General features: G+C 40.3%; 1 protein-coding gene across 1 annotated transcript in view; it reads left to right on the top strand.

The window, feature by feature from the left end:
* Positions 1–12,538, top strand: part of DNA2 (DNA replication helicase/nuclease 2) — a 50,323-nt gene that overhangs the window by 28,731 nt on the left and 9,054 nt on the right. The window contains exons 11-18 of the mRNA XM_043988701.1: positions 333–449; positions 525–634; positions 2,833–2,942; positions 3,913–4,137; positions 5,217–5,410; positions 5,519–5,608; positions 7,718–7,922; positions 10,750–10,839. Of these exons, the coding sequence (XP_043844636.1) occupies positions 333–449; positions 525–634; positions 2,833–2,942; positions 3,913–4,137; positions 5,217–5,410; positions 5,519–5,608; positions 7,718–7,922; positions 10,750–10,839 (1,141 nt within the window). The remainder of the gene's footprint in view (positions 1–332; positions 450–524; positions 635–2,832; positions 2,943–3,912; positions 4,138–5,216; positions 5,411–5,518; positions 5,609–7,717; positions 7,923–10,749; positions 10,840–12,538) is intronic.

Raw genomic sequence — 12,538 nt, 5'->3', positions numbered from 1 at the left:
TCCTCCATCTGTTACAGCTCCCTGCCTCTCCAGTGGTACTGAGGTTGTGTTATAGTCTCTGCTTTTCCTGCTTTGTTTTGCATTTCAAAACTTGAGGCCATGGGTTGGATTGAGGGATTCTTTCTTGAATTTTGTCTCCTTTGACCTTCATGCTTCTATTACTTTGTTAGGTGCATCCAGGAGCCTGCATTTTAAACAGTGGTTAATTAATCTAAATTCCATGTTCAGAATTCAGCTTTTTAACTAGTTATTTACTTCATATGTCTGACTTAAATCAGTATCTTCTAAATGAAAAATGTTTTTTTCTAAAAGTGCATTTTATTTTGTTTCAGGAATTTGTCAAAATTACCTGAGTCAACTTTGTTTAGATTAGACTATGAAGAAAGAATTAGTGGTATTGATACTCCCCTAGGAAACCTTTCTAAACTGATGGAAAACACCCCTGCAAGGTTGGTAGCAATAAATAACTCAACATTTCAGTACTCTTTTCGAGAACAATAGTAAAACAACTTGTTTCTCCCCAGTGAAAAGCTTCGTGATTTAATCATTGACTTCCGTGAACCACAGTTTATAGAGTACCTGAGTTCTGTGCTACCACATGAAGCTAAGGATAGAGTCGCCAACATTTTAAAAGGTATAACCTATAGTTGTTATTATTTTGTTTTGTTTTGTTTTGTTTTTGTTGTTGTTTGTTTTTTGCAGGGCAATGAGGTTTAAGTGACTTGCCCAGAGTCACACAGCTAGTAAGTGTCAAGTGTCTGAGCTCAGATTTGAACTCAGGTCCTCCTGAATCCAGGGCAGGTGATTTATCCACTGTGCCACCTTGCTGCCCCCTAGTTGGTGTTATTTTAAAAATTCATTTCTGTTCTACTTACTCTTTTTTTTTTTCCCAGGGCAATGGGGGTTAAGTGACTTGCCCAGGGTCACACAGCTAGTAAGTGTCAAGTGTCTGAGGCCGGATTTGAACTCAGGTACTCCTGAATGCAGGGCAGGTGCTCTATCCACTGTACCACCTAGCCGCCCCTTGTTCTACTTACTCTTAAAACTGTACATAATCTGAACTTCACCATTTCAGTGGGTTTGTGATTTCATCAGTGTAGATACTCCCAGGAGTAGAGCAAGTCACACCCATGCCTTCACATCCCTTGTATCTCATGACCTTCCTTAAGTCTATCAGGGGAGCTCACCTGAAGGATTTGGGGACAGAGGGGCAGCTAGGTGGCAAAGTAGGTACAGTGCCAGGCTTGGAGTCAGGAAGATCTGAGTTCAAATCCAGCCTCATACACTTATCAGCTATGTGACCTTGGCTAAGTCACTTAATACTTAATCTCTGTTTGCCTCAGTTTCCTCACCTATAAAATGGGGTTAATAATAGCACCTACCTTGCAAGGTTGTTGTGAGGATCAAATGAGATAATAATTTTAATTTGCACATAGGAAGTGGTATATAAATGTTAGCTGTTTAGCTGTTTCTCAACATATGTTGCCATTGTGGGAATATTATTGAAGCTTTGTGCATTGTTCACCTGTTATCCCTTGTTTGTGCTAAAAGACTGGCCAAATCCCTTTTCCACGCACAGATTCTTTTGAGTGCTCAGAGATTCTAGTATCCTTTGGCATATAGCTATTCAGCATCTCTGGAAGAGTATTGGCAGTTAAAAATAAAGATGAGTTTTTGTTTCAAAGAGAAGTTAGGAGTCATCGAAAACACTGCCACGTTTCCCAAATTCTGTCTGGCCTGTGGTCTTCCTCCTAATCTTATGTCGACTTCATTCATTGTCCCTCTACAGTGTCTTTTCAACATGAATGTCCTTAGGGACAGCTCTAAGGCTTATTCGCCCCTCTGAATAGCATATGTTGGACCACCAGCATTCTTCATGGGCTCAGTTTTCCCCTTTTGAGTGAGTGATTGTGAATCTCCTTTGGGAGGCTCCGAGAGTGTTTCTGAGCTTGATGCTTCCCATCTAGATGGCATTCCCTCCATTTAGATTTTGCTCCAGACATCCCCTATGATCCTAGCAAACCCCTTGGATCAGCACCTTTATGCCTTGGCTGATATTAACCCAATGGTGTTAATTGGGGTTGTTCTTGGTGGGATCTCTCTCAAAGAATCTCTATAAGAGAGGTCTTAGGAGGAAGGCTTCACCCATTCAGTGGCCAAACAGTAAGACCAGTGTCCTTTTCACCTGTTTGTGTGGCTGTCAGAAGATGCTTTCTCCTCTGAGTTATTGGCCTGAACGCACTTCCTTTCTCTCTGCCCTTCTTTCAGGTTGCCCTTGATATACATAATGTAGATAATCCTCAAGGAGAGCCTGTGAGCAGTCCTTGTGCTTAGCTGCTCCTTCTTGTTGTGGTCTGATCACAGTTAGGAGAAGGCCGTGACTCCGCTCCACATCCTCCTGTTGATCACTGAGGAAGGACCTCAGCTAGGTTACCAGCAGCTGAGCTGATACTTCTAAGGTGTTAAACCTGTGATTCTTCGTACCCTCCGCCCCTTCTCTGCCTTTGTGCCAGCATCACTGCAGAAGCAGAGGGGGCAGAGGACCGCAGGCCATCTTGTGTTTGTCTTTGGTTCATGGGTGGTCCCGTGGCTGGTCTGGTGGTGCAGAGCCTCTCTCTCCTTAGCTTGCTGCTTCTCAGTCTGTTGTGGGAGGCACCCTGAAAGCTGTTCCAGCAGGGGAGGCTCAGCAAGCTCTTGTGCTCCCGTGGCCTTTGCCCACAGTCGCTTCCAGGTGGGGGAAGCCACATCATCCTTTGTGAGGCGTCAGAACTCAAATGTGCTTCTAAAAAGACTTACTGTTTAAAATCCATTTTTCTTTCTCCTAAAATATAGGTTTGAATAAACCCCAGAGGCAAGCAATGAAAAAAGTACTTCTTTCAAAAGACTACACGCTTATCGTCGGTATGCCTGGGACCGGGAAGACGACAACAATATGTGCCCTTGTAAGGATTTGTATTTTTACTTGTCAGTAATATATTTCCATCAGCCTCTGTTCAATTCAGAATGCACTCAGAGAGGCAGAACGTGAATTTAAAATATCTTTGTGAAATGGCTTTTTCTATCACTTTTGAGATAGCAGACATTATAACCCTGAACTATGAAAAAGGTCGCCATCTTATGAGAAATTTGTTGCATTTTGTATTTTGTAGTCTCTGGCTCTGATGGTGGTTTGTGGTACGTGTGTGTGTATACACACACACACACACACACACACACACACACACATATACACGTACATGTACATATATATATATATATATATATTGGGGGGATGGGGAAATGAGGGTTAAGTGACACAGCTAGTAAGTGTCAAGTGTATGAGGCCGGAATTGAACTCAGTTCCATGGCCGGTGCTTTACCCACTTTATCCACTGTGCCACCTAGTTGCCCCCCCCCTGGTTTATGTATATTTTATATGTTCCTCTTCCCTGTACAAATGGTGCACTATAAGGGTTAGACATTGGATACTCTAAGTTGGTGTTAGATTTATTTTACTTGTGTTGGCAAACTTTTAAAGTAATCCCATAGAAAATTAAAGTTTTGACATAGTTTAAGAGCATAATATTACTAGGATTATTAATATTGTATCATTTTTATTCACTTCTTTGGCTTTCTCATGGAAAAACATTTTCCTTCACTCTCTGTTTCCCTTTAGGTTTTCTAGTACATCTCTATGTAGGCTTAAGAGTATGTTAAGAAGGGGCAGCTAGGTGGCGCAGTGGATAGAGCACCAGCCCTGGAGTCAGGAGTACCTGAGTTCAAATCCGGCTTCAGACACTTAACACTTACTAGCTGTGTGACCCTGGGGAAGTCACTTAACCCCAATTGCCTCACTAAAAAAAAAAAAAAAAGAGTATGTTAAGAATTACTTGGATTTTAAGGTAATAGTTTTTTCTTGTGTCCCATTCTTAGGTAAGAATCCTCTATGCCTGTGGTTTCAGTGTTTTGCTGACCAGTTATACTCACTCTGCTGTTGATAACATCCTTTTGAAGCTGATGAAATTTAAAGTAGGATTTTTGCGCTTGGGTCAAACTCAGAAGGTTCATCCCAGCATTCAGAAATTTACAGAGGAAGAAATCTGCCGAGTAAAAGCTATTAAATCCTTAACTAGCCTGGAGGAGCTCTACAACAGTCAAGTAAGCAGAATACTGGCATGGTGCTGCTGACATTCTCTTCCATGGCGTCATAACGAGCATTTAAAAATCACACCCGGGGAGCAGCTAGGTGGCGCAGTGGATAAAGCACTGGCCCTGGATTCAGGAGTACCTGAGTTCAAATCCGGCCTCAGACACTTGATACTAGCTGTGTGACCCTGGGCAAGTCACTTAACCCCCATTGCCCCACAAAAACAAAACAAAAATAAAAATCACACCCGATGTTGTCCATTACTTGCCTCTTTGGTTTTGTACTTACTACTGACGTAGAAGGGATTTTAAAAAATCTTCCTGGGAATCCTTACTTGGCCTTTTATAAAATTTTGAGAACAGAGGGTTTTTTGGTAGCTGGAAGTGGTAGGCACTTCCAGCCAATTCTCCAAACATCTAAGGCTGAATACTAAAGTGACTAAGTTATGACATCTTCCTCTTTTTAGACTTAGCAATTTTTCAAACTTCATTTGGACTACTGTTCCATGAAGGTATCTGATTTTGGTCTGGAAATACATGGGAGACAGTGTGATGTAAGAAAACCCTAGCCAGAGAATTCAGGGTCTGAGGCCTAGTCTCAGCCCTCTTGTTACCTAGCCTGCCTTCTTAGGCCTCACTTCATTCATCTGTAGAATGAGGAGGTTGCACCTGATGGTTTTTCGGGCCTCTTCCCACTCAAATGTTCAAAGAGTCCTTTATTTTATTTTATTTTTTTAGTGAGGCAATGGGGGTTAAGTGACTTGCCTAGGGTCACACAGCTAGTAAGTGTTAAGTGTCTGAGGTCGGATTTGAACTCAGGTCCTCCTGAATCCAGGGCCGGTGCTCTATCCACTGTGTCACCTAGCTGCCCCAGAAAAGAGTCCTTTATTTACTACTGTTGGTGTTGTCCAAAGAAGATACCTGACTCTGTCCCTCCTTGATAATGTAGTCAGGTTTATATTAGAAGCTGTATGTGTATTTCAGGACTTTTCTATTAGGCAACAAAGAAAATCTTGTTGCTTTGCATTTAGGGTTTTTTAGAGCCAAACTGTTAAACTGTATTTTAAAATTTTTTTCTTATTTATTTTTAGCCTATCGTTGCAACAACATGTATGGGAATAAACCACCCAATTTTTTCCCGGCGACGATTTGATTTTTGCATTGTGGATGAAGCTTCCCAGATTAGCCAACCAGCTTGTCTGGGCCCGCTCTTCTTTTCTTCTAGGTTTGTATTGGTAGGAGACCATCTGCAGCTTCCTCCCCTGGTGCTGAATAGTGAAGCAAGGTAAGAAAGAAATGTGTGGTAAGGGACTACTCGATTTTCTCTAAGTGTGATTTCCAATATGGGACTCGGTGTTCAGTGCACTAATTTATCTATATGATTTGATAATAGAGGTCTTGGCATGAGCGAAAGTTTATTCAAGAGGCTGGAACAGAAGCAGAATGCAGTTGTTCAGCTCACTGTGCAGTATAGAATGAACAGGTATTTCTCTGAACTCACATCCCTATTCTAATGAGCTCTGTCTGCATCACCCCTGCTGTCCCATTCTATCATGCCCTGTAAATCCCAGCTATGGTCTCAAGAAGCTCTTCTCTATCCTCAAGTGTCTTTCTTCAAAATCTCTTTGTCACTGGAAGCCCCTCCCCTGACTTCCCTGACCACTGGGTCAGGAGGAGTCCTGGGCTTCTGTCTTGTTTCCCACTGCCGCTTATAGACCACTCTTGTACCAGGACAGCTGAAGAACGTCTTTTCCTGTGGTCCATTCAGCCTTTTTTAGGCCATCATCTATCTTCCCATCCTTATTGTTCTTTCCAGGTTGCTCTTCCATTCTCTCACTGATGTTAAGACCTTAGGTACTGGTTTTCCCTTTCCTCAATTTTCTGCTACAGTTCTTAGGAATGGTGTTCGTGTTGTCTTCTTCAATACACCTTTTTCTGCACAATGTCTGAGGCCCCACCTCAGATTTGGCTATTTTTGAGAATTACATCATCTCCAAGATCTGTGACTTTGATTAATCTCTCCAACCATAACTTCCTCTATCTCTACCTCTCTGACTTTCTCCTTCACAGTAAGCCTATTCTTCATTCTCATCTTGATCTTGTCCCTTGATCATCATCATTTTCTCACTGTCTTTTGCTTTCTGGTTTCACTTGAGTCTATACCTAGTCTGGGCATCTTCTGTGTACTAGCTAGTCTAGCTTACTCTTTTTTTTTTTAAATTAGGATTTTTTTTTAATGGGGGGGTATGAGGGTTAAGTGACTTGTCCAAGGTCACACAGCTAGTATGTGTCAAGTGTCTGAGCTCAGATTTGAACTCAGGTCCTCCTGAATCCAGGGCTGGTGCTTTATCCACTGTGCCACCTAGCTGCCCCTACCTAGCTTACTCTTTTTTTTTTTTAAGTGAGACAGTTGGGGTTAAGTGACTTGCCCAGGGTCACACAGCTAGTATGTGTCAAGTGTCTGAGCCCAGATTTGAACTCAGGTACTCTTGACTCCAGGGCTGGTGCTCTATCCACTGCGCCATCTAGCTGCCCCTCCTAGCTTACTCTTTATCCAGCTTTCTCCCTTCTTGATCACTTGGCTTAGGATATGATAGTCCCTGTGCCTGGAATGGCCTCCTTATTTCTTTTCAGTTGCTGAATTTTTGGCACTCTTTAAAAGACCAGTTCAATTGCCCCAGATTAATCTTGACATCACAAAACTTAGAGCTACACTTTTCTAATATGCTTATCCTGTAACACTGTATATTATAGTTTGGGGCCCTGCTGTCTTATTGATTTGGGTCTGGCCTAATTCAGAGGTTTTCTCCTTGAGAAGCTAAACTAGAGAATAAGCACACCTAAGAAGTAAAGGAGATAAGCCCATTAGGCATGGCTGCTGCCTGATCAGTGCTGGTGGACAGAGACAACTCCCGAAGTAAAGGACCACCACTCCTCATTCAAGCTTTCCCCACCCCCAAAGGGAACCTTCCATTGTCAGGTGGTCACCCCAATTGTCCCTCCCATCTGTCCTCTATAAAAGCTTTGTCCTCCCTTCCCTTTGGGGAGAAAGATGTCTCTAAGTCATCTTTCCTCAAGGCGAAGTCTTTGACTTACCTCTTGTTCACTTTCTCCAGTGCCCAAATAAAAGACCATTTTACTCTAATTGGATTGTGTGAGAGAGTTGTAATTCTTTAAAGAATAATACCTAAGAACCCCCACCACCTATTCTCCTATCCTCCTACTATACTTTCAAACTTTGCGAAGGGAGCAAGTGCATCTAATTTGTTTTGTTTTGTTTTGTTTTTCGGGGCAATTGGGGTTAAGTGACTTGCCCAGGGTCACACAGCTAGTGTCAAGTGTCTGAGGCAGGATTTGAACTCAGGTACTCCTGAATCCAAGGCCGGTGCTTTATCCACTGCGCTACCTAGCTGCCCCGAGTGCATCTAATTTTACCCTGGGATCTCCCCCGATTCCTCGTACCGTGCTCTTGAAAAAGTTAGGTCCTCAGTGTGTTTACTGAATTAATGAATGCTAACAGAGTTAATTATTCTTGATTTTTTCATGAAATTTTATTTACCAAAATTAATGATGTTGTTTCTAATCCTTTTAGTACAATTATGTCCTTAAGTAATAAGCTGGTTTATGAAGGAAAACTTGAGTGTGGATCAGACAAAGTAGCCACCGCCACAATCAGCCTACCCAACCTCAAAGATGTGATGTTGGACCTCCAAGCTCACAGAGATTATTCTGAAACTTCTTGGCTGAGGGGGGCATTTGAACCAAAGAATCCTGTCTGTTTTCTTAACACAGAAAAGGTAAATATTGTGAGAAATAATTATTAATAGCTAATATCTCAGATTTTATTCACCCCTTTTTTTGAAAGTCCTGACTCTTCTACTTCCCTCCACCCCCTCCCCAAGTCCAGTTTTTCCTTCTTGATAAGATTAAATTGACTCTCCTCAATCTTAGGTCCATTCCAAGCTTGCAAGAAATTTAAGATGGGGGAAACCCATTGTGTTCTCCTTAAGCTTGGAAAGAAACAGATCTTTTTGTCTAGATAGTAGAAGTTGGCATGGTCTGAAGAGAGATAACTTCTCTGTCCATGGGTTACTCCCATTGAAAGGTGTATACATTCTTTGAATTCATAGCCTAAAGGGTGGTCTGGTATAGAGATATTTCCCTTAAGAGATACTCAGCCTTTCATTTTAATTAGCCCACTTGCAGTCATGTCAACCAATCAGATTTGATTGCTATTTGTTGAATCACCTACTGTTTGGAAGGTTGTATAAGCTGTGAGTCCATCACTATGATTGGCTTTGGTCTAAAAGAGACTGCCAAAGATCATAATTTTTTTTTTTTTTTATTGAGGCAATTGGTGTTAAGTGACTTGCCCAGGGTCACACAGCTAGTAAGTGTTAAGTGTCTGAGGCTGGATTTGAACTCAGGTACTCCTGACTCCAGGGCTGGTGCTCTATCCACTGTGCCACCTAGCCACCCTGGATCATCCTTTTTTTTAATAACCTGCTAGCCTTATTAATAAAATGATTAAATTACTCAAAAATTATGTCTCCATTTTTAGTCATCACAATATTATAGTGTCAGCTTTGAATAAATTTTCACTCTAGATATTTTATATTATTTAAATCTCCATTAATTAATTTGGGAAATGTCAAATATTTTGGCTATATTTGCTCAGCCTAATCATGTGCTGGAAATCATGCCTCTATTTGTTCATTTCTGCTTCTATTTCCTTCAAAATAATTTTGAAGTGGCCTTTATAGTGAGCTCTTATACACTTCTGGAAAGTAGTAACCTATTATGCTCTTTTTTTTTTTTTTTTGTGAGGCAGTTGGGGTTAAGTGACTTGCCCAGAGTCACACAGCTAGTAAATATCAAGTGTCTGAGGTCTGATTTGAACTCAGGTCCTCCTGAATCCAAGGCCAATGCTTTATCCACTGTGCTACCTAGCTACCCGTTATGTTCTTTAGAAGGATTATAACATAATAGGGATACTGAGGGCCCTGACTACGTTGATCTTGGAAAAGTTCAGGTATAAGTCTAGATCACCATTGATATGGGTCTGGGGTAACTCCTTAAGAAGCTAAACTAAAGAATAAGCACACCTAAGAAGTAAGGGAGATAAGCCCATTAGGTGTGGTTGCTGCCTGGTCAGTGCCAGGAGACAGAAATAACTCCAGAAGTCAGGACCACCATCCCATTCAAACCTTTCCCATCCCACTCCTCATTGAAGCTTTTCCCACCCCCAAAGGGAACTTTGCATTGTCAGGTGGTCACCGCATCTACCATCTATAAAAGCTTTTGCCTTTCTTCTCTTGAATGAGAAAGATGTCTCAGAGAATCATGTTGTCTCTGAGCCACCTCCTGTCCACTTGAGGCAAGTCTTTGATTTTCCTCTTGGTCACTTTCTCTAAGTGCCCAAATAAAAGACCATTTTATTCTAATTGGTTTGTGTGGGAGAGTTGTAATTTTTTAAAGGGGAATACCTAAGGACCCCCACCACCTATTTCTTGGTAGCAGCCATTATATCTATTTGTGTAGCTTTAAAGTAATTTTCACTAAATAAGAAATGTGTTATCATTTATGATGAGTAGGGCTAGCTCACTCGCCTGCAGGATCTCATGAAACATGCAATTTGGTGTATTTTGTCAGGGTCCATTTTTTTGATTCTCAGCTTTGGTTTTCAGGATTTTGATTTTACAGAATCTCAGAGTCAGAAGGAAGAGATTTATTTATTTATTTGTTTGTTTATTTTTTGCCCTTTTTTTTTTTTTTGGACAAGTCAATTGAAGTTAAGTGACTTGCCCAGGGTCACACAGCTAGCTAGCCCTTCATTTTAAAGATGGAAACTGAGACCCAGGGAGGAAAGTGACTGGCTTAAGGTCACACAGGTAGCCTGTAGCAGAACTGGGATTTGAATCTAGGTCTTCTGACTTCAAACGCCACGCCCTTTCCATTCACCACACTGCTTGTCATCCCCTGTTAGCAAGATTTTCCCTTTGTCTACAAAGTCTACTTCTCTGTGTTTTCCCCTGGGTAAGTCACTTAATTATGGTATTCTCAGCTTCCTCATCTGTAAAATGGAGGTGGTAATAGCAGCTACCTTCTAGGATTGTTGTGAGGATTAAATGAGATCATAGCTGTGAAGTGCTTAGCACAGTGCTTGGCAATAGTAAGTGCTGTATAAATGTTAGCTATTATCATTATAAACATTATTATTATTCCTGAAAGACAGCTTATTATGTCCACCTCAAGTCTTTTCTACCCTAATCATTCCCCCTTCTTTCAACTTATTTTAACAGTCACACACTCTATAATTTTTTCAATTTAATGAAATTGATGAGAGGCATATTTATAAACCAAAATGCCAAATTCTTAATTCACATTGAGGGATTTACCTTTCCAGTGCCTGAGCTACCAAAATCTGGTGTCAGGGTACCTTGGAAACTCAGTTTTCCTGATAAGCATGGTGTAACTGCCAAAATATCACCTGGCAGATCTGGGCATTTGTGCAGTAGCCTCCAATTCATGGGCATCTCTATAGGTGATGTTATGGTAGGTTGTTGAATCCACTCACTATGTTATTTTTGTACATATTTTTGGTTGTTTGCTTTTCTTTATTAGGTTCCAGCACCAGAGCGGGCTGAAAAGGGCGGTGTGAGTAACATAACGGAAGCCAAGTTAATAGTTTTCCTGGCCTCAGTATTTATAAAGGTATTTTGAAACATATTTTGCTTGCTGAAGTTTAAATATCCTTATAACAGGTTTTGTTTTATTTTTAACAAAAATCATCTAAAATATTTTTAGTTTCTATTAAGTATAGTCATCTATAGTTAAGAAATAAGGTTATGTTGCCACTCTCTGGTATATTCAGTACTAGTTGGACATTTCACAAAATCATAGAATGCTGGAGCTGGGAGAAACTTTAGATCTCATCTTTTGCAGGGGTTCCTAACTCTGGTGTCAGTGAACTTTAAACAAATTTTTTTGATAATTATTTATTTTTAAAAAAATAATCAACATTTTAATTTAAAGTTTCGAGTTTCAAATTCCATCCCTCTTTTTCCTCCCCCCTCTCTGAGGAAGTAAGCAATCAGATATAGGTTATCTAAAATATTACCATATTAGTCATTTTGTATAAGAAAACTCCAAACCAAAAAAGAAAGAAAAGTAAAAAAAGAAAACTCCAATATAAGAAAAAAAGAAAGTGAAAAATAGCATGCTTCAGTCTGTGTTCAATCAATATCAGTTCTTTTTTTGGCGGTGGATAGTATGCTTCATCCTTAGTCCTTTGGGGTTGTCTTGGTTGCATTGCTGAGAATAGTTAAATCATTCACATTTCTTCATCAAACAATATTGCTGTCTCTGTGCACAATGTTCTCCTGGTTCTGCTCCTATCACGATACATTAGTTTATATAAATCTTTCCAGGATTTCTGAAATCATCCTACTTGTCATTTATTATAGCACAATAATATTCCATCAACATCATAAACCACACTTTGTTTAGCCATTCCCCAGTTGATGGTCATTCCTTTGATTTCCAATTCTTAGCCACCACAAAAAGAGCTGCTAGAAATATTTTTGTACAAATAGGTCTTTTTTTCTTTTGGGGGTATGTCTTTGGGATATAAACCTAGCTGTGGTATTGCTGGATCAAAGGGTATGCACAGTTTGATAGCCCTTTGGGCATAGTTCCAAATTGCTCTCCAGAATGGTTGGATCAGATAACTATTTCAATATAATTGGTTCCTGTGTATTTTTTTTCCAGCAACAAACATTTATTTTATTTTCCAGTTACATGTAAGGGTACTTTTCAACATTCATTTTCATAAGATTTAGAGTTCCAAATTTTTCTCCCTCCCTCCATCCTTCCCTTTCCTCCCCCCTCCACAAGAGCGCAATCAGGTTATATATGTACAATCCACAAGTATTCTTTTTATCAGTTCTTTCTATAGGGGTGCATAGTAAGCTTCCTCATTAGTTCCTTGGGATTGTCTTGGATCATTGCACTGCTGAGAGTAGTTAAGTCATTCACAATTGCTTATTGAACAATACTTCTGTCACTACGCACAATGTCCTCTCAGTACTACTAACTTCACTATACATGATGTTCATCAGTCTTTCCAGGTTTTTTTGGGATCATCCTGTTTGGGATTTCCTGTAGCACAAGACCATTCCACTACAATCATATAGCACAGCTTTTTCCATCATTCCTCAATTGATGGACATTCTTTTGATTCTCAATTCTTAGCCTCCACCAAGAGTTGCTATAAATACTTTTTGTACAATTTTTCCCCCTTTTCTCTTTTCCATGATTACTATTGTTAACTGTTTTCCTTCCATCCTATTCCCTTCCCCATAATATTTATTCTATTATCCATCTTCTTTCATCCTATCACTCTTCAAAAGGG

This window comes from Dromiciops gliroides, chromosome 2, assembly GCF_019393635.1.
Source record: "Dromiciops gliroides isolate mDroGli1 chromosome 2, mDroGli1.pri, whole genome shotgun sequence".
In the NCBI taxonomy this organism is placed as follows: Eukaryota; Metazoa; Chordata; class Mammalia; order Microbiotheria; family Microbiotheriidae; genus Dromiciops; species Dromiciops gliroides.
The sequence above is the reverse complement of the archived record's forward strand: the minus strand, read 5'-3'. Positions and strand labels throughout refer to the sequence as shown.